This window comes from Monodon monoceros, unplaced genomic scaffold, assembly GCF_005190385.1.
Source record: "Monodon monoceros isolate NGI ecotype Baffin Bay Population unplaced genomic scaffold, NGI_Narwhal_1 Super_Scaffold_18, whole genome shotgun sequence".
Lineage (NCBI taxonomy): Eukaryota > Metazoa > Chordata > Mammalia > Artiodactyla > Monodontidae > Monodon > Monodon monoceros.
Genome location: NW_021703774.1, coordinates 28876269 through 28898942, shown reverse-complemented (window position 1 = coordinate 28898942; position 22674 = coordinate 28876269). Strand labels below are relative to the sequence as shown.

General features: G+C 39.0%; 1 protein-coding gene across 1 annotated transcript in view; it reads right to left on the bottom strand.

Annotated features, from left to right (window-relative positions):
* Nucleotides 1–7941: 7941 nt before the first annotated feature.
* PLD5 (phospholipase D family member 5) overlaps nucleotides 7942–22674 on the bottom strand; it is a 485622-nt gene continuing 470889 nt past the window's right edge. The window contains exons 8-10 of the mRNA XM_029229649.1: nucleotides 19639–19807; nucleotides 16226–16340; nucleotides 7942–9058 (exon numbers count right to left, since the gene is read on the bottom strand). Coding sequence (XP_029085482.1) covers nucleotides 8811–9058; nucleotides 16226–16340; nucleotides 19639–19807 — 532 coding nt within the window. The 3' untranslated portion in view covers nucleotides 7942–8810. The remainder of the gene's footprint in view (nucleotides 9059–16225; nucleotides 16341–19638; nucleotides 19808–22674) is intronic.

Here is a 22674-nt window from a genome sequence, read left to right as displayed (position 1 = left end):
TGTTTTTTTTTTTTCCACAGGCTGCAGGATTGTAGTTCTTCTTGCTTCTGCTGTCTGCCCTCTGGTAGATGAGGCTCTCTAAGAGGCTTGTGCAAGCTTCTTGATGGGAGGGACTGGTGGTGGGTAGAGCTGGATGTTGTTCTGGTGGGCAGAGTCCAGTAAAACTTTAATCTGCTTGTCTGCCGATGGGTGGGGCTGAGCTCCCTCCCTGTTGGTTGTTTGGCCTGAGGCGACACAGCACTGGAGGCTACAAGCTCTTTGGTGGGGCTAATGGTGGACTCCAGGAGGGCTCATGCCAAGGAGTACTTCCCAGAACTTCTGCTGCCAGTGTCCTTGTCCCCACGGTGAGCCACAGCCAACCCCTGCCTCTACAGGAAACCCTCCAACACTAGCAGGTCGGTCTGGTACAGTCTCCTATGGGGTCACTGCTCCTTCTCCCTCAGTCCTGATGCACACACTACTTTGTGTGTGCCCTCCAAGAATGGAGTCTTTGTTTCCCCCAGTCCTGTGGAAGTCCTGCAATCAAATCCCACTAGCCTTCAAAGTCTGATTCTCTGGGAAGTCCTCCTCCTGTTGCCGGACCCCCAGGTTGGGAAGCCTGAGGTGGAGCTCAGAACCTTCACTCCAGTGGCTGGACTTCTGTTGTAAGGTTGTTCTCCAGTTTCTGAGTCACCCACCCAGTGGGTATGGGATTTGACTTTATTGTGATTGTGTCCCTCCTACCATCTCATTGTGGCTTCTCCTTTGTCTTTGTATGTGGAGTATCTTTTCTGGTGAGTTTCAGTGTCTTCCTGTCGATGATTGTTCAGCAGTTAGTTGTGATGCCGGTGCTCTCACAAGAGGGAGTGAGCACATGTCCTTCGACTCTGCCATCTTGAACCAATCTCCTGTATGAAAATATTAAATCACTATGTATTGCACCTGAAACTAACATATTTTACATCAACTATATTTCAATAATTTAATAAAAAGAATGTGTTCTCCACTTACTCGTTGCCATGTGTAATATATGTCATTAGACCAACTTTGTTAGTCTTCCCAAACCTTACCAAATCTTCCCCATCATTATTAGTATTTTACCTAGTTCTATCAATTACTAAGAGATATTTAAAAATTTCCCTCAGTGAGTGTAGATTTGTTCAGTTCTCCTTTTATTTCTGTGAATTTTTGCTTTATGTATTTTGAGATTATGTTGCTGTTATACTAAAATTACAGCTTTTATATCTTTCTTGTAAATGTAACTGCTCAAAACTCTGAAATACCATTCTTTATCTTTAATAATATTTAATATCCCCTTTATTTGATATTAACATAGAATTTGAATATGCATTATTTTTCCATCTCTTAATTTTCAAGTTCTTGTTGTCCTTATATTTAAGGTAAGTCTTCTTGAAGCAGCATAGAGTTTGGGTTTTATTTTAATTCAGTTAGAAAATCTTTATCTTTTAAAGGGAGTAGGTATATATTCTATTGGAAATTAAGATGATTATGTATAATTTTGTTTTAATGTACCATCATATTATTGCTTTGTATGTGTCTGGCCTGTTCTGTGCTTCTTTGTCTCTCTATTGTTGCTTTCTTGTGAATTATTTTTCAAATATTTCCCCTCCCACTCATTAGCTTATTGGTTATACATCCTTTTATTATTTATTTAAGGATAACCCTAGAGATTATAACATACATTCTTGACTTACTAAAATCTAAGATAAATAAATACTCTCATTTTTCCTGGACAATACAAGGCCCTTAGAACCATTTAGCTACATTACTCCTCACCTACCACTGCTCACCAACTTGTATTTCATTGTTGGTATGTGTTTTAATTCTCTCTATATCCAAATATTTTTACATTAAGCTATAAAAAATATTTATTTATAGAGTGCAAATTTGTTTGGATGATCCCACATATTAACTCTTTCTGTTAATTTTCATTGTTGTTTTGCATCTCTGAGCTTCCCTCTGGGTTCATTTGCCTTCTGCATGAAGAAGACCCTTTAGTGTTTCCTTTGGTGAGGGACAAAAGCCTCACTTTTATTGCCAGAAGATTATTTCAATCATCATTCTCTGAGAACATTTTTTCCTGTGTAGAGAATTCTAGGTTGACAGCTCTTTCAGCACTTTGAATTTATTGTTTATTCCACTCTTTTCTGGATTCTGTTGTTTCTGTTGAGAAAGCAACCACCATTCTTATTGTTATTTCTTTATATGTAATATGTTGTTTTTAAAAAAAGTCTGTCTAATTTCATTGTCCTTGGTATTTAGGTGTTTTATTATAATGTGCTTTGGAGTGGTTTTCTTTGTATTTATCCTTCTCGGGGTTCGTAAAAGTCTTGAATTTATGGGTTCATATCTTTCATTGTTTTTAAAATGAAGGTGGCTAAGCTAGGAGAAACAGCAACCCAAATCATCTGAATTCAGAGAGAAAAGTGATTTGAAGCTACCTGATAGAGCTTCTCTGTTTCCAATTCATCCTTACTCCTGTGTATTATCCTTTAGAGTCCCAACCCCAAACCTGGGGCTTTTAAGGGCCCATCTTCCTTAGTGGATCTGATTTCCAATACTGTATTTCTAAACCCTTGAGCCTGTTGAAAGTTCTGCTCAGCATCTGTGCTTTTGGAATCAGCAGAATGCCTCTGAGGAAAACTGGCTGCAAATTGATTCACTTCTAGGCATTTCTCTCTCAGTTCCTGACCATGCAATTTTCCTCCTTGCTTTGGTATATCTCTTATGCATTCAAACAAATGTGGTATCAAATATTTTTTCCAGCTTTTCTAGTTTTATGCAGATGGATTGATCAGTACTACCTACTTGATTATTGTAGGAAGGGAAACATTCTTAAAGTTTTAAATATAGCATTTTACTATTTTTTCTTTTTTTCCCCCCTAAAACCTGAGAAGAGGAACTATCTCATTCATCTTGAGATGCCCAGCATTCAGCACAGAACTTGCAATGTAACACAGGATTTTAAAGATTTGTTGAATAAGTGAATAAACAGAGTTTCTGCTTGGGATTTGTGGCAATTAATTTTTTTCTTTTTTACCCATTACCAGAAATTGAGAAAAGAGTGTCACTCATAACAGTAGTATACAAAGAGCAGGGCAGTGGGAGCTGTACACCCTAGATGTAGTCAGTTGGTTAGAACTTAGACCAATATATTGTTTTCCTCAAGGAGGAGTATTTTATCCTGACATTGTTTAGAGTTGCTGATGCATAGTGATAGTAAAAAATAGGTGATTTTAGTTAGCTATTTTATTATTTAAAATTTTCTATATAAAAGGTGACCTTATTGTCTGCATCTAGGAGGAGTTGGTTTGGATGGCTTCCAAGGTATCCTCTAAACCCAAGATTCAATATGGGTTTGCTGAGCAGACACCAGGTGTATCTGATTATGATTTGTGCCTGGAAAGAATAGTGTGGTAGGTAAGTACAGGAGGTAGCTGAACTCCATCCACAAAGGCCTTTTCTGTCACTGGGCCCAAGTGTAGAGCCTGGTCACTGCAATGATTTCTTCATTTTAAAAAAGATCATTTATTTATTCAAAACCAGTGCCTATTGGAACAAACTCCTTTTTAAAAAATAAAAAAGGAATACTGTTACAATGATGCCTTCTTGGGCAAATATACAAAATGGTGGGACTGTAGCCACCAGGTCAGCTGTGTTCACATCATTCAGTACATAAAGTACAGCTGGGTACTGATGAGAGATCGTTTGTTTCTGAGATCAAGCTGAGGAGAAACATAAATGCCTCATCTTACAGAATGAAAAAAACATATAACATTTACTTCTGAAAATATTGAGCATTTGCTTATATGAAAGGGTTTAAGAATTTTAATGATGTCCCTAAATTTAGCCCTTTAAAAACACCAATTTATTTAGGGATCTTTAAGTTAATAATATAGATATGTCCAGCACAACTTTATCCTATTTACATAAAGAAGCATTAAAAATTCAAGGTCTCTTTTGTAACAGAATTAGTAGTTTAGTAGTTGAACATAACAAAAGAAAATGCAAAATAGCCTATTAAATCTCATCTTTCTTTTCATAAAATTGCCAAAAGAAGCATAAGTGATAAGTAACCTTTTTTAGAACTCTAAGTGCAAGACTGATAATGGGTCAAAAATAAGAAAATTTTTTTACAATTTCAGGAAACTTCTGTAGTATACCTATCTAGTCACCGTAAAACACAGTATCTTTATAATTCAGCCAATGGCAGGAAGTCTCTCGAATATGAAATGTAGGCTATGAACTGGGGTTGACTTCAGGACTATTAAAAAGCTTCCATGAATTTAAATCAATAACATAAAAATAATAAACTGCTATTTGGTTACTGACATGTAAAAAGAAAAGCAAAGATGTTAAATCACAGTGAATGGAAAAATGCTGAATATGGATTAATTTATCCAATCTACCTTAGGCCAAATGGACATTATGATAATTTCTCCTTCAAAAGGCTTGTAATAAACTGCACCAGTTCATTGAGAATAAGTACAGTAAACCAAAGAATCAAACATTCATCCACAATATATGGGGCTGTTTATAAGGCTCTGAGTTTGAATAACCCATAGCAAAGTATCTTTCATTACAGAAGATAACTGCTCTACTGAGAGTGAAGGTAGCTTTTTACATTCCTTAAATGTTGAAGCTAGCGAAATGATTTTTGGACAGAGAAACTCATATAAGTGGTATACATATGAAAAAAAAAAGGCAGATTCTGGGATAGAATTCCTGAGACAGATGGCTCTCGGTCTGATCTTATCAAGAAATTCTTATAGTCTTTTTAGTTTTTCCACCTGTACTTTATCTCAATAAAAGTTTCTAAAAACAAACAAAACTCAGAATGAATCAAAGTCACTTGAGGATAGCTGTAGGCTGGCGGGAAATGAGCTTCTGTCAGTTCCTGGTTCAGCAAGGCACTTTTAACAAACCAGTAACTGCAGTAAGAAAACACAGTTTTCAAGGGGTAAGATCAAACAAAAATATGATCAGACCCATCTCACCAAGAACCCAATCAGAAATGAGGCGAACAACAGCACAAACACAGTCCAAATGGGAAAAGTGGTGCCCAGAGCTACACAGACGCAAAGCTTTCCCACAGCCCTTTCATTTACTTAGTGCGCTTTGACTTTTTAAAGACGTTAGATTTATTCTGTTCCACCAGACTTTGGAAGTCCATGAAGCATCTCTTTACAAAGTGCTTTAGAGACAGTAGGGACATTTTCAGTGTGCCTTGCTTCTATCATTTCCAGGTACTCAAAGTGTGGCATTTATAGAGCATGGATAGAACCCAGAATGTTCCACTTCCTCTCCAGTTGTTTGATAAGCTGTGATTCAATTATCAGTTACACTAGTGGCCAGTGGCAGTGCAGTGGAGGTCAACAGTATTGATATTTGACAGTGTGTGTCAATGATTTGATTTGGGAGTGATCAAAGTTGTGTGGTTTGGGAGGACAGCAGGCTGCATAGAACCTATTGACACTCATAAGCAAGTTTTCAACCGGAAGGTCCATCAGAAGGTCTACTGGATCCACAGTAAACAGAAGTATTCTAATGTAGTGAATCACTATTTTAAATCAATGCTTGAGAACCAAAAAGGCACTAGGTTAATGCTAGCAGCACAGAAACCTAAAATATGGTCTCAAATTGTGCCTGCTTCCCTTTTTTCCCCCTTGGGAAATAATTCCTGGAATGTTTATGGAGAAAAAAATGGATGTTAGTAGTCACCCTCCTCATAATTTCTGACATGGATATCTATCAGATAGATAGACTTGAATTAAAGTGCTTTTGTTTTGCTTTCTTTTCCTCTTGGGAAATAATTCCGGGGTTGTTTGTTGGTGGGGGAAGATGGAAGTTGGTAGTCTATTTAGCACAGGCACGAAGTATAAAAGAGAGGAAGAATACTTATAGAGGGGTAGACAAAGCACTCAATGAGAAAGTTCTGCAGAAGTAAATTTTCTCTTAGGAGACGTGAACCCATTTTTATGACACTTTCTGAACAGGGGCTGTTTTCCTGGCTGCCACTGAAGGTTAACTTTGCTTCCTGGAAACAGGGGCCTGGTTGCTGCTGACTGGACCACCCTGAGGAGGTGGCCTGCTTGGCCAGTTAGGGTTCTGCTGCTGGTGGTGCATGGCAGAAAATCCTGGACACAGTTCCTGGAGCTACCTTTTTGATGGGGCTCAGAGGGAAATGGCAATAATGGTCATTTCATAAAGGACAAAATTCTCTTCTCCTATCATATGCAAAAGATAGCAACAGTGAAGGGGTGCCATTATACCAAGCCTGTGCTTGTCCCATGGCTATGACAAATACTGGAGACAACTTGGGAATGAACAAGGAAGCAACTGACTCTCCAATCTTTAGATGTCCTTTTCAAATTCAGCCCAGTTGCTTTTCCTTGCCCAGGGGTGATATTATTACGTTTGTTTGTCTCCATGTCAACTCTTTGCTTACTTTCTCTCTTTAATCATCATTAAAACTACCTTTACTGAGATGACTGACAGGATAACTCCCTACTCAAACAAGGATGGGCATATGGTAAATATTTAGAGTCTTATGGGCCGGCCATTACTGATGCAGAATTTCATTAAGAATCCCTTAGTCATTCATAAAAACATGTTACTCTTAAAAATACATCTCTTGGGGCTTCCCTGGTGGCGCAGTGGCTGAGAATCTGCCTGCCAATGCAGGGAACACGGGTTCGAGCCCTGGTCTGGGAGGATCCCACATGCCGCGGAGCAACTGGGCCCGTGAGCCACAACTGCTGAGCCTGCGCGTCTGGAGCTTGCGCTCCACAACAAAAGAGGCCGCGATAGTGAGAGGCCCGTGCACCGCGATGAAGAGTGGCCCCCACTCGCCGCAACTAGAGAAAGCCCACGCACAGAAACGAAGACCCAACACAGCCAAAAATAAAAATAAACAAAATTTCAAAAAAAATACATCTCTCTTCCAACTCTCTTCACAGCCTGGTTAGATATCCAGTAAAGCAACACTTGGAAACAACAAAAAAGGAAGTTATGTTATTATTAGATGACCAACAATAGCCATTTTCCACCAAGTAAACCCACTGGACAAGACTTGTGGGTTCCTACATCACTCTTTCTGGCATATTAGAAATCAAGTCTCTAGATATAAAAAAATTTGAGATTGCTTTTTCTTGCTCTAAAAACACATGTATATGCCAGTCTTAAAGAAGAACACCAAGCAAACGGTCTAGTTTTGTTTTGATGTTATTTATGCCAAAGTGACCTGACAAAATGTTCCATCAAAATGATGACAATCCAGATCTCCAGCAGGGCTTTTGCGTTGCTGTGTTCACCCATATTTGCAGTTGGAAGCTGTGGATTTGTTTTCCCTTGTGGGTTCTCTGGGTGAACCTGTTATTGATTATATCAGGATACCACAAACATTATTTTAAGAAAAAGATTATGCTTCATAATGTTTAGCATTTATATAGGTTCTTTTGATTTCAAAACAAGTTATAAATATTTTCTACTGTGACAACATCTTTCGAGGTAGGTGATTATTACTGTCCCTACATTACCAGTAGAAACCTGAGGCCAAGAAGTACAGGACTCTGTTCCCAGGCCAGGGAGAGTCAGGAGCAACATTACGAGTAGACGTCCTGAAGGGTACCTGCTCTGGGTTCTGAAGAGGCCACGCCTCTCTCTAGTGTAGCAAGTCTCCATTAATATAGGGTTATATATTGTATAGATATAAAACAACAACACACAAGGACATCATAGAATAATAATCCAATATTTTTGTTTCTTAGTAAAATATGTTAAGCACAGTATTTAAATTGCATTTCTCTGAAAAGCATTTGGTATATTAAATAGCAGAAGGTATATTAAATAGCTCTATAAATGCTTGTTGGCATACTCTTAACTGCATAAGGATTCTAAAGAAATTAAAATCCACTTATAAACACCATAAACTAAACAAAAATGTGAAAAACTACTTTATTCTTATAATGCAGACTTAATAGCTTGCTGGATATTAGCAGGTGGCTACATAATTTTTCTGAGTTTGAGAGAAAGGATACACATTGTTGGCTGTGGTTTTAAAATATCAATTTGGTAGGGAAAGTGCAGTTGAAAGTGAAAATTAAAGACTGCTCTTTACATTTTGCATCCATTCTGAACAATTCATACATATAAAAGATACAATCGCACTTGGAGCTAATGTTTAGGTGAATATAGGGGTGCTATATAATATTTTGTGAGAAGAGAAAGTGATAGAAAATAAAAGCTATGGTATTGGAAAAAATGCAGAAGGAGGCAAAAAGGGTATTTTTCAACTGTGTTGAAGATGGGCCTGAGATGTAAGTTGTTCATGCTTACATGACTATATAGGTCTTGGAAATGGTTTTCAAGGAAAAATATTTGGTTCAATCAGTCTCTTCTCTAGGGCAAAATCCTCACTCTCCTCTCTAAGTCAGCAGTTCTCAGAATGGTATAAAAGAGCTCACCACATGCTAAGCTTCTTAAGAACTGACCAGGTGGTCAGCAGAAAAAGTTCTAAAACTAGAAAGGAAGAGGCATCAAAGTCTTAAAATTTGTATGCAAACGTAAAAACTAACTTTCAAGCCAAAATGACATTCCCTGTCAGAAGTAACAAATACAAAAGTCTTAAATTTAGTATACACGCGGCTAAGATATTGTTAGATAAGATATTACATGTCATTCAGAGAATATTTTTTGTGTGCTTTTTCCCTAAAAAAGACATATTAAATTATTTTTCTCTCCTCAAGTCTTTTTTGTATAAATGTGAAATATAAGGTGTCTTGTAAGTTTGTTCATTCAGACTATACACTCTAGGGGTCCTTTCCACTTGCGTTGTAGGTGACAGTTTTATTTGAGGAGGGTCTGAGTTTGAAGAGGCTTGAGCAGTTCGGCTGCTTGGTGGGCTGCAAGGTTCTGGCATAGGGCGAGTACCAGTCCCTTTCAAATACATCCTTAAGTTGCTTAATGATGCTTGTGTTGTTTCTCACATCTGCTTGGTTGATAACAAGGCCTGTGCCAGCATTCTGGGTAAAATCATTCCCTACCCAGTCAAAATTTCCTGCAAAAGACAAAGGAAATGATGGTAAAGAATTAAGATCCACCAGGGAATATTTTCCATTTAAAGAAATATAGAGCAGATTCTATTAAAAAAAATACCCGGGAATAGTGACAGGGAGACTGAATTGTGTTGACAGCTCATAAAAAGAAATCCAAGAAGGCTTACATATGGCATATTAATATTTGCATATTATTTTGGCATTTTCTTCAGCTTTGCTCAACTTGAAACTCAAAACAGGAAATCTGATGTTCTTTTTTGGTAAATGTTATTTCTTATTGACATTCACAAGGCACACTAAATACAGCAACATTTAAAATATATAGGAATACACTTAAAAATCCTGTGAACAATTACTACCTTCTCAAAGAGACAACATGTAATCCATACGTACAAATGAGAGATTCTAATTATAATGCTCAGAAGCTTTCACATCAAAGAAAAAACTGAAGCCAGAGAAGGAGAACCAGTTTTTAACTAAACACACAAAACACTCCTTGCTTGGGTGGTATGTCATTCCCAGTTCCAGGATCAGGCTTCTCAGCCTAGGAATCAGGGCAGTTGCTGTGACAGCAGGCTCCCCAGAGTGACTGCTGGTATAGGTGGTATATTAGTTTGCTAGGTCTGCCATCACAAAGCACAACAGACTGGGAGCTTAAACAACAGAAATGTATTGTCTCACAGTTCTGGAGGCTAAAAGTCTAAGATCAAGATGTTGGCAGACTGGTTCCTTCTGAGGGCTGTGAAAGCAGGATCTGTGCCAGACCTCTCTCCTTGGCTTATAGATGGCCATCTCCTCCTTGTGTCTCTTCATATCATCTCCCCTCTACACACATCTCTATGTCCAAATTTCCCCTTTTTATAAGGACAGCAACCAAACTGGATGAGAAACCAGCCTAATGACCTCACCTTAACTTGATTTCCCCTGTAAAGACCCTGTCTCCAAATAAGGTCAAATTCTGAGGTACTGGGGTTAGGACTTCAGCATACTAATTTTGGGGGGCCTATAATAGGTAGTAAGGCTGGGATCCACCCCAGAAAGGGATAATCATGTCTATGCAACTTGCATGTAATCCATTTTCAAAGTGGGAGTAGATAAAAGGACCAGACTACCCAAAACTCCCAGATGAATCTCTTGTCTTTGGTATCCAATGGGGAGAGACTTCCAGTAGGACAGCAAAGGTACTCTCAGTAGGGTATAGCACCATTTATTTCTTTGTTTTTCTTTGTCTTCATTTATGCATATTTACCCAGTGTACAATGTCTACCAGGTACTATATTAGGGGCCATGATATAAAACTTAAAATCACAGTCTCTGCCTTCGAGGAGTCCAGGAGGAAAACACAAAAAGTATAATACAAGGCATATGAGATGGTACAAGAGATGTATGTATACTATGCCATGAGGGCAGGAGAAAGCAATTTCTAACTCTGACTAGATGTGTCAGGACGAGAGCATTTCACTGAATAATAAGAAAGGCACAGAAACCTATCAATTAGGAAACTAATTCCACAGGGAATATAACATATTTATGCACAAAAAAGATCTGATGACGATCTTAGAGCGTGAAGGGGAAGAGTCAGGAATGAGGTCGGGACATAAGGAATGTAGAGGGCAGAGGAACTATCAGTTAGTCAGTGCCTAATATGAGCAAAGCACTATGCTTTCTATTTGTGTACATTATCTCATATGGTTGGTAGGATTTATGCTCACTTGACAGAAGAGGGCTGTGAGGCTCAAAAAGGTGAGTAAATTTGCCCAGCTTCACATGGTTAATCAATGGTCAACCCAGGTCTGTAGACTCCATGAACTATCTTCAATACTATAAATGAAGAATCATTCTAATAAAAATTTACCCATGTCAAGACTGACAAAATTGTCTAATAAATTACCACCATCCTCTTTGGTTCAGAGCTGGTTCCATAAGGGAACCGAAGGCTTTTAAGCATAGAGCTTGACTTTCCATTCCCTCAGTGGCTCCTCAGGCATCCTGCAGGAATATTTGCTGAAAGATGCTGAGATCATGGTCCCTGGGCATCCTCGACCCAAGGCCCTGCAGTCGCCTGTGGGAGAAGCTGCTGGGAGAAGGGACATCTGTAGAGAAAGCTAATATCTGTTCCTTTATAGCTATCATTCTTTGGCCTTCCTCTACTCTCTGGAGCCCCCCCGCACATATCAACTCCCTTTTCCATATAGCACTGCCTGGAATATTGGAAGGTGGTTCCCTTGCCCCTCATTTTACTCCTTAAGTTTATTCCTCTAAGTCAAATATTATCAGCATAGAGAAGGAACTCCTCTCTCTCTCTTTATATCTCACCCCAACCCACACAAACACTACAATGATGTTGCCAATGACTTCATGATAGACATAGTTTTGACTGAATTTTATTGCTATAAATTAGCAAACTGCTTGCTAAATGGTTTGTAATACTGTGTTAGAGTCTCTGCACAGAGACTCCTTTTGCTGTTGCTGTGCTCCCAACCATGTGCTCTCAGACACGTGGCCATGCTCAGAGGCTCTGGCTTTGTGCAAATGCTCAGTGCCAGGTGAACACCAGCTTGAACCTCTAAACAGAGGATTTGTAGCTACTGCAGGTTGAGAGTTATTCTGGAAACTGCTGGTAGGCGGCACCTTCTATTCATTCCATAAACAGAAGACTCAGCACACTTTTCAAGGACTTCTTGATAAGACACTAAAATCTCATCTTATGATTAAGTGCAAGGCATTAGACCAAGGGCAGTAATTTTTTATGAGCTATCATAACATTATCTCCTTCAATATTCACTGCAATCCTATGAGGTGAAAATATTAACTTCACTGTATTGATGAGGAAATTAAGGCTCAGAAATGTTAAGTAATTTGTCCAAGGTGGAAGTGAAAAAGTCTCACAGTTGAGGTTCAAAGCCAGGTCTGACTCCGAAGCCCACACTTAAAGGTGTACTCGTTTTGTGCTAAATGTGCTCTTCACCCTAGATGTCATCAGTCCCCAGGTCTGGAGCATCAGGCCACACTGAGATCTCTGCTCCATTCATTTGCAGACCTCACTCTCTGAAGGAAACACATATCCTTTAGGGGAAGCATGGAGAGACGGAATGATGATGGGAGAGAAGTGACAAGATTATGAAGTCTCATTCTGTGAAATTCAGCTTCTTTCCTTTGATACAATGGATGGAGCCAAGATCCTCCATCTTTATTGATTTTCAAAAGTTTTAATTAGTCTGTTCTCAGGAATCATAGCCCTAGGCATCTTTCACAGGACTACAGGGCATTCCTACACCAGAGTGATTGTTTTCCTACCTTTATTTCCTGATGGCTGGGCTAAACCTCAAAATCATGTATATGCTTCAGTCATTTTTCAATTGGGAAGCAGTTTTACCCAGCTCTTTTTGAGACTGCCATTTCAGCTTCTAGAATGCACATTTAGGCCCCAGATGCCAGGAGAGCTATAGTGCTACCCTCAGGAACACCCTGTGAGGGTGTAGGTGAACTCAATGGATATAATATATAAATAACCAAACCACCTTTCAGACAACTTTGCCAAGCTTGACTCAAATGTACTCAAATCAAAATTAGATGATACTGTCTGAGGATTCTTCTGTAAGTCTTGTGAACATTTAATGGAACTATATTTCCATGCAAGGTCTAGTGTGGATTTTTCTTTATTCAGCATTCTCAGCAGATATCTGAGTGACTTCTTAAGAGATTTCCAGAATATGCTGATAATTATTTAAATTATCAATGAATTTTCCCTCTTTATGCTCTTTAAGTATTTTTATATTAGAACTATGCTTCACTCTAGGGAACTAATGTTTTGCTAAAATGCTATGTGTAAAATGTACTCATTTAAAAATATATTATAATAAAGAACCCAGAAACAGACCCACATAAATATAGTAAATTGATCATGACAAAGGAGCAAAGGCGATACAATGGAGCAAAGACAGTCCTTTCAACAAGCAATGCTAGAAGAACTAGGCATCTACATGCAAAAGAAAAAGAATCTAGACACAGACCTTACACCCTTCACAAAATGTAACTCAAAATGTGATCATACCTAAATGTAAAATGCACAACTACAAAACTCCTAGAAGATAACATAGGAGAAAACCTGGCTGACCTTGGTTTTGGTGATAACTTTTTAGATACAACACCAAAGGCATGATCCATGAAAGAAATAATTGATAAGTTGGACTTCATTAAAATTAAAAATTTCTGCTCTGTGAAAGGGAATGAAAGAGAATGCAAAGATAAACCACAAGCTGGGAAAAAATATTTGCAAAAGACATATCTGATAAAAGACTGTTATCCACAATATACAAAGAACTCTTAAAAATGAACAGTAAGAAAATTAAAAATCTGTTTAAAAAATGAGCCAAAGCCCTTAATAGACACCTCACCTAAGAAGATAGATGGCAAATACACATACGAAAAGATGCTCCACATCATATGTCAAAGGGAAATGAGAACTGAAACAATGAGATGTGTGTCATACACAGCTATTAGAATGGCCAAAATTCAGAGCACTGACAACACCAAAGGTTGGTGAGGATGTGGAGCAACAGGAACTCTCACTCATTGTTGGTGGGAATGCAAAATGGTACGTCCACTTTGGCAGACAATATTGCAGTCTCTCATAAAACTAAACTTACTCTTACCATATGATTCAGTAATCATGCTCCATGGTATTTACCCAGTGGAGTTGAAAACTTATGTCCACACAAAAATATGCACATGGATGTTTATAGCAGCTTTATTCATAATTGTCAAAACTTGGAGCAACCAAGGTGCCCTTCAATAGATGAATGGATAAAGTGTGAATCGATAAATAATATTCCAGACAATGGAATATTATTAAGCACTAAAAAGAAATGAGCTATCAAGCCATGAAAAGACATGGAAGAACCTTAAATGCATATTACTAAGTGAAAGAAGCCAATCGTAAAAGTCTACACACTATATAATTCCAGCCATATATTTTGAAAAAGACAACACTGCGGAGTTAGTTAAAAAAGAAATCAGTGGTTGCCAGGGTAGGGGGAGGGATAAATAGGTGGAGCACAGAGGATTTTTAGGGCAGTGAAACTACTCTATGTGATACTACAATAGCAGATACATGTCTTCATACATTTGCCCAAATCCACAGAATGTACAACACAAAGAGAGAACCCTAATGTAAACAATGGATATTGGGTGATAATCATGTGTCAATGTAAGTTCATCAGTTGTGACAAATGTACCACTCTGGTGAAGGATGTTGGTAATGTGGGAGGCTGTGCACATGTGGGGTTGGGGGGTATATAGGAAATCCCTGTGCCTTCTGCAGTTTTGCTGTGAACTTAAAACTGTTTTTTAAACAAAAGTCTATTTAAAAAAATGCATTACAGGAAAAGAAGAAGGGAGAGAGTCAGGAATCAATATTTAGTAGGAATCTGGCAGAGAGATCAGTGACAGTGTTGGGAGCTTCTCATATATTATCTCATTTAATCCTTATACCACCACCAAAGGATGGGTGCTGTTATCCCTATTTTAAAGATAAGGAAACAGAGGCTCCTCAGAGGCTCAGAGAGATTGTGTGACTTTACCATCTTCCAGCTTGTAAGTTTCAGTGCTTGCAATCAAAAAAAGGTTTGTCTGACTCCAATACACTTACTTAATTCATTATAAAGAACATTTGGATATAAGCACATATCACTGCTGAATGTGCACCTAACAACTTACTTTAAGTAAACCCTGCAGGTAGAATATTCAGATTTGAGTCCTTAAATCCCACTGTGCCCAAAACTTAATCCACCCCTATTTTTCCCAATATTGAAGCAAAAGTTCCCATTTTTGACTAAACAACTTTGAGTTTGCTTTTGCCACTTGTTTAAAAAGAAGCTCATTTCATTCTATTCTCCGTGCATTGATGAACATGAGAAAATCTAAATGATCACCTATTGGGTCACTGAGAGGGACAACATGAATAAAATAATATTGTCATATTCTAGAACTGGAATGATGCACATTTTTAAAAATTTCAATACCCTATTCTATTATTCTTATTATTCTACTAATAAGACACACAACTATTCGAAATGGGAAGAAACAGAACATCTCCACGCTGAGAGAGGAGGTAGTGTTTAACTCATTTCATATCTTATGGCCCAATTTCCTTATTTCTAAATTGCAGGTGATTAAAGCTGCCTTCCCTATTGACAATGTTGCTAAGAGAATCAAATAAGATAAGGTTCTTTACAAAGTTAAAATGGCATATTTTTTTACTCACTGAATTTGGAAAAAATAATGCAGATTCCATATTCCTTCATCCCAGACACATTTTTCTTTTCTGCTTTGAGATTGCTACTTCATTTGTACAGTGTAATAACCATCCTGCTGTTTTGTGATCTATGCACTTTCATTTTATAGATAATAACTTCCACTCTGCCTGTGACAGTACTAGTAAAGGGGTTACTCTGGATTCATGCACACCATGGGAAAGTAGAATAGATTTAATCCGTTAGTAAGAAATATACCAATACATATTGTTTCTGTATCTGGAGCTTTATTGCCTTAATAATAATAGCTAACATGAATCTAGTATTATCTATGTGTTAGGAGCTTTCATTGTGCAAGGTGCTTTGTACATATTATCCCAATTAAACTTTACCCTATGAAGTAGAAACTATTATTAACTCCATTTTACAGATGAGAGAACTGAGGTTTTTAGAGAGCTTAAGTAAATTGCCCAAAGTTAGATATTTTTAAAATGGCAGAGGTAGGATTATTGCACAGGTAGTGTTTGTTTGGGCATCGAATTTCAATGATGTCTGCCTCCCCATTACTCATGACAGTGGTACAGTGGGTAGGAAATGAGCACTGGGTTCATTTAAGTGCCAGGACTGGCCTTTCATGAGCCATCCAACTCCTCACCTATAAAATGAGACAAATGGACCATGGAATTTCTGCAAAACATTTACAAAAAGACATCACATATGGTCTCCTAGCATATGAACCAAGCCACAGATGAGATGCTCTGCTAAGGAGCTCTTTGCCCTCACCCTCCTGTTTCCTGACTTCAAGGTCTCCCACTCACTGGCAGGAGCTTCCTCACCATGGGGTACAGAAGAGTACAGCTAGATCACCACTAACCTGCATGATCCCCTAAGGAGCCTTACAGCCCTGACACCTACCAATATAAGCTGCGCCATCCGTCACCATGTACTTGTTGCGATTTAATCTAGGGAAGGTGTGATTCTTTTGTTCTTTTGTAACACAAGCGTTCTCTCTTTCCAGATCAAAAAATTTCTGTAAGACAATAAATAAATAAAGCAGGTGAATATAGAGAACATTTTTGGTTTTGTTCAAACACAAAAGGGTTTTTCATTCAAGTATCAACAATAGACCTCATACTGAGTTATTAAAACCACAATCTTGTTACTTCATATAGATGAAGATATTTTTGTTCTCAAATCCATATAGGCAACAAGAGAGAAAATTATCATGCTCATCTAGGTCTATAATTAACACTTTTAAACTATAAAGTGAACATAAAATTCATTCTTTTAATGGGGAAAGGGCCAGAAGTTGTCTAATTCTTTTGTCTTATTCATCAGATGTGCTGGCATTTTAAGTATGCCTCAGAGTGCTTTCTGTCAAGCATGCCAATGAACTGAATTCTCACATGTGGCGTATATTATAAGAAGCAGCAGGCCCATGTCAATGACTAGCTGAATTAATTGGGGATTTGCAAATGTCAAAAAAAGATTTTGCCAAAAGAACAAATATTTCTATCTAAACACCTAGGTCTACAAGCTCTTTTAATAAGCAACTCAAAAAAAATCACAACTTCAAACCATAACTCCTGAATTTCAACTTTAATGTGATCCAAAAAGCAGCATTCCAGTTCACCTGGAATGGGGATGGGGGAGCTAAGAGAGGTAGGTGACATCAGGAGTGGCTTCAGGAATCTGCTGAAATTGGCAAGTGCTCAGATGAGGCTTAAACTGTGACTGAGTTCACAGGAAGACACTATCAAAGGTGAAGACCTCAGGTCTCCTCCACGTTGAAAAACGTGGAAAATTTTCAAAGCTGCATGGAATATTTCCAGAATGTCTTACATCTGTAGAATCATGTGTGATTGAAGGAAAGAAGAGGCAGTGAGAAAAATAGGATGATACCTAGAAATGGAGATATCATTTACAGTTTTAAAACAGTAGGTGTTCAAATTTAGTTTGGGGAAATGAGAGTTGGTTTTTCCTTCCCCTCCAGGTTGAGAAAGGAGTGATAAACCAAGTAATCACTAAGGTCTCTTCCAGCCCTGAAAATTCTATTCTGATTTTTTTTTTTTTTGTAGAACCCTTGAGATCAATGGTACACAGGCCAAAATCTACCACCTAAGAACTGTCTATTGTACATCCCAGAGGAATGTTCTCCCATTGCCATATTTCCATGATTATAGGCAATGCAGACTGGATCACCTTATTTCCTCAGTTCCTATCTTCTGCAAAATCTGTGTCAAGTTTGATGGGTTCACATAGAGCCTTTGTGGACTCTTCAAGTGGACTTAATAACCTGTGAATGCTCTTAAGTTGTGGTTTTATACTTGTGAGGTCACACGAATACTGATAACAGCCAGCAGTCATCTCGCTTGAACATTCTATCACCATACCTGTCTACACACTTGCTATTTCCTTTTGAGGAAGATATTATTGCAGAATCAAGACAAATTTGAAAAAGAATAAATTATACATCCTAATTTAAGTCAGTGATGGCATCACAGCTTGAGGCTTTACTGAGAACCCACTTCCTCTAGAAAGTTGAAGATGACCCTAAAGAGGGAAAAGAGCTTTTTCTGGGAGACTAAGACAACAGCAGAAACCATATTGTATTCACTGACATACTATTAGACGCCTAACGTGCTGCAGGTGACAGCAAAGATATTTCAAAAGTGACTTGTTAACTTATTTTTTAAAAACCTCAGTTAACTAGGAAAACTTGGTGAGTGCAGTCTCTTTCAATGAGCCTCCTCATGGATACAAACCCACAAAGCCAGGGGGAAGGTGCCTATTCCTCTAACGACAGAGATTACCAGGCTATCTGCTTTATCAGTGCTCCCAGGCTCCTGAAGACATGCTATATGCAAGATTCCAACTCCCACTCTTCTTGGAAAAGCTTTTCATCCATCTGTGGTCTAGATGTCGGGGCCATAAGCTTCCTTCTCCTCAAGGCTTATCTTGATGCTTAGAAATGCATGGCCTGGCTTAAATGAAGATTGGAGTCTCTGTTTTATAAAATGTCCAACAGTGAACTATTAATGTTTGGTTTCTTCGAGTAATGTGACCATGAGTGTTTGAGAAAATGAAGCTGAGTAAATACTGTAGAGGTTAAAATGATGGATTCTACTTTCCTTGTAATTTCTTGTAAGTCTTCAATGAGAGCCCTTAATAGTTCATGACACAGATTTCAACTGACAGTGCCTTAGTAGCAGGTGTGCTGTGGGGTCAGGAAACAGTGGGTGGGTGGAGACCACTGAGTTGTTCTGAGGGGAAGTTAAGAGAAGAGATAGGAGCAAATGCATCATGTGTCACAGGCCCCAGATATTCTCCTCTCTGCCTCTGCTTGCATTAAACACGTCTTTTTACTTTCTGTATTCTGGTGCTTTGACATCTGGGCCCTTGCTGAGCACAGAGGGACTGTCTTCCAGAGAATGAAGGCTACAGGGATATTCACCACCTCTAGGCCTAACTCATAAATGCCTCCTGTGCACTCCTCCACTCTCTCTTCTTCTGATTGGCCTTGGGATATTGAGGCTCAAGGCCATCTTGGAAGCCATGTGTCAAAGTTGACAGTGGAGCCCCTGTCATCCTGGGTCCCTGAATGCTTCATGGAGCACAATTTTATCACCTAGAAGAGAGCCTGGCACAGAGCAGAGTCAGGTCTCAGTGTACATTTGTTGAATGACTGCAGCGGAGGTTGGGGGAAGCTGAGACCTAAAGGATTAGTGGGCTTTAGTCAGGTAATGCATGGAGGAAACTGTTGTAGGAGAGGAAAGCGCATGTACAAGGGCCCTGAGGGGAGGAAGAGGATGTTCCATGTGAGGACCAGAGGAGATTCAAAGGCGAGCTAGAGAGTTAGAACATCTAGGGTAGTACGAATCCTCAACCTTGCCTCCCTCAACGTATGCAGACACGGATTAGGGTGCAGCCCAAGGGACCTGGAACAAGTACAGAAACCCAGGCTGGGGGTGCTTTAGGGCTGGGGGAGTCTGTGCTGGTGCATGTTCCAATGCTCTGTTGGTCACAGTCTCACAAATAAGAATAGTAGGTGAAGGAGGAAGTTCAAACAAAATGGACAGGATGCAACTGAAAGTGTATATAAAGAGGGTTATGCTGGCACCAGGAAACTTGGGTTCTAGTCTCCTTTTTTGGGGGATACGGTTGTTTTGAAAAATTAGTTAACCTACCTTTTGAGGTATTTTTCACTATCAAAGTTTGTTGTCCTGGTTCTGACTGGAAGTTCATGTGTATGTGTGTGCTTACAGCTTTCACAGATGTATGAAGGAAATAAACTTTTAATTTAATAACTCAGTCAATATAATACTTACAACTTTCAAACTGCAGTTGGCTATTTCAGTGCAAATAGCTTTAAGAGATGAAATAAAGTTAAATGTGAGGGGGTCAGTTTCCTTCCAGAAGCTGATAAGGAGTCGAACTTTAACGCTTCGCAAAACTAACGCTTCTCTAATTTTCCCATCCAAGTCTGGCCAGTAAGTCCTGTAGAAATAATATCCATACAGATAAAATAAAGGAGATTAGTTAGTTTGGGGAAATAAATTTTCTATACTATAGAGAACACTGATGTTAACTTGATCATTACTTTTTTCTGTAATATAAATAACCTTGCAGGATATGTTGAAAAAATGCCAGTCTCCTGGGTTAGGACATTGAGAAATGGTGTTTTACTGGTCCTGTCCAGCCTAAAATGAGGTCTCCTACCACCAGGGCCTCAGGTTGTGTGAGCAGAGGGCACAGACAGACTGACCACCATCACATGTGACCCTCACTACACCTCCAACTCTACCTGGGTCTCAGTTCATATGTGCAAGGAGAATCAACTTTCCAACAGAATTCCAGTTAGGATCCTTGAGCACCCCTTTGTCCCCAAATGCTTCTCAAACCTCTCTTCTTTGGTAAGTGTCACCCCCAATGAGATTTTGCTCTAGTTATCCTAGCTTTCCCACACTCTTATTTCCAAACTGTCTTCGTCTCTCCTTACCAAGACACCCACTACTCTGGGGCCCTAGAATCCTCCATCAGGCTGTTTCCCCTATAGGCTTATATATAAGCCTATATTTTGAATTCTTAACCTTTTACTTTGACTAAATCTGAACTCTTCCCTAAGGCCATAGCTTCTCTTAAAGTCCTGCTGTGTATTTTCCACCAGATTGTGCTGTCCACTTGATTTAGGATGGGGGGCCAGCCACTGCCCCCCACCCCCTAAAACACAATGTTTCTTTCAGAACTTTAACTTAGTTCTCATGTTAAAAACAAAACAAAAAAAACAATAAAATTTCCCACGTTAAAGACCAGTCTCAAATTGCTCTATCTCTCTGTAGCCCTGTAATTTGTAGACCTTTTTTTTATTCATACAAATCTTCCCCTAATTCTGGACCAATTCATTATTTGGACTAATGATATATTATTCAAAATATATAAGTTTCATAATAATTGCACCTCCAAAGGTCTCCTCTTTATATCTGACCCCAGCTTCCTGTCCTTCAGGTTCCTCTACTCTCTTATTTGTACCTGCTCTTTCACCTGTGCGGGCCCCAGATCCAAGGTCCCTCTACTTTTTCCTGGTCCATCAGCTCCTCCTGATCTCCTTTCCCTGACAAGCCTAATATCAGTTCTGATCACATGAAGGACAGTTGCCCCTCTCCCTTCCTTTAGCTCTTGGCAAAATCTAAATCCTAGGTCAGTGCTGTAATACCTTTGGTGTATTTCTATAGCTATAAAGCAGAGGACAACTGGAAAAAGGCATCTCAAGCTTGTGCAGACTGGAGAAAACACAAATGCATTCAGGGCTCTCAATACCATCTGCCAATCCCTATCCTTGCGTTGGGTCAGTTCTACCTCTTGTACCTTTTGTAATTATTCTAAATGTTGCCCCACTCTAGAGAAATTTGTTTTTTCCTTCATTCACAAAATTGGGGGTCTTGGTCATGGTCCTCCTCAATGTTCTACCCTGATAGCCACACACATCCTTATCCCCTTCCCTCTAATTCAGAGGATAAGGCATCCCCCCCTTCTCCCCAGGCTGTTCCCTTGGCCCCCTGCAACTGCATCTGATTAGTCATTCCTTCCTGAAAATATCTTCAACTTCTCCCTCTCTGGCTTCTTCATTTGAGAAATAAACATAAATCTCTCCCATTCAGAGACCTCTCCTTTGACTCTGCATTGCTCTGTGGCTGGTGTACAATCTCTTTCCTCTTTGAACAAAACTTCTAGATAGTAGAATCTTGAACCTCTGACTCTACTTCATCACCCCCCATTCACTTATCAGCCTACTGATCCCGGCCTCCAGCCCATGAATCTTCTGCAAATTTTCTCAAAGTCAGCAGTGATTATCTTAATTGCCAAATCTAATGGACATCATTCAATTCTTACTTTATTGTTAAACCAGGCTACATGTGGCTATGTTGATGTTTCCTTTTGTTGACCTGAAACAAACAGACTGCCAGGTACTTTTCCAGCAAAGATGGGTTTATTTGCAATCAGCATAGAATTGCAATTCTGGATCTGCAATTATGGGCAAGACACATGCATGACAAGGGAGGGAGAACACTTTTACAGAGGGGAAAAGGAAGTTGGGAGGGCTATGGTAAACAAACTGTCATGGCCTTTCATTGGCTGAGTCCTTGCCAGGAAAGAAGAGGAATCTGTCTTTTTCCTGTTAGGCTCTGCTATCCTAGCAGGGTGTGAGAACTTCTCCTTCTGGTCTCTCAACTCTGTTTAATTGAGGTTTCTGTTTATTAATTTTTTACACTTTCTTTTTAAAATTGATTCCATTGGCTTCTTTTTCTTTTGCTAGCAATCATTTTTATTTTTTATTTTTTTGAATTTTATTTTATTTTTTTATACAGCAGGTTCTTATTAGTTATCTATTTTATACCTATTAGTGTATACATGTCAAACCCAATCGCCCAATTCAGCACACTACCATCCCCTCCCCACCGCGGTTTTCCCCCCTTGGTGTCCATACGTTTGTTCTCTACATCTATGTCTCTATTTCTGCCCTGCAAACTGGTTTATCTGTACCATTTTTCTAGGTTCCACATATATGCATTAATATACGATATTTGTTTTTCTCTTTCTGACTGACTTCACTCTGTATGACAGTCTCTAGATCCATCCATGTCTCTACAAATGACCTAATTTCGTTCCTTTTTATGGCTGAGTAATAATCCATTGTATATATGTATCACATCTTCTTTATCCATTCGTTTGTCGATGGGCATTTAGGTTGCTTCCATGACCTGGCTATTGTAAATAGTGCTGCAATGAACATTGGGGTGCATGTGTCTTTTTGAATTATGGTTTTCTCTGGGTATATGCCCAGTAGTGGGATTGCTGGGTCATAT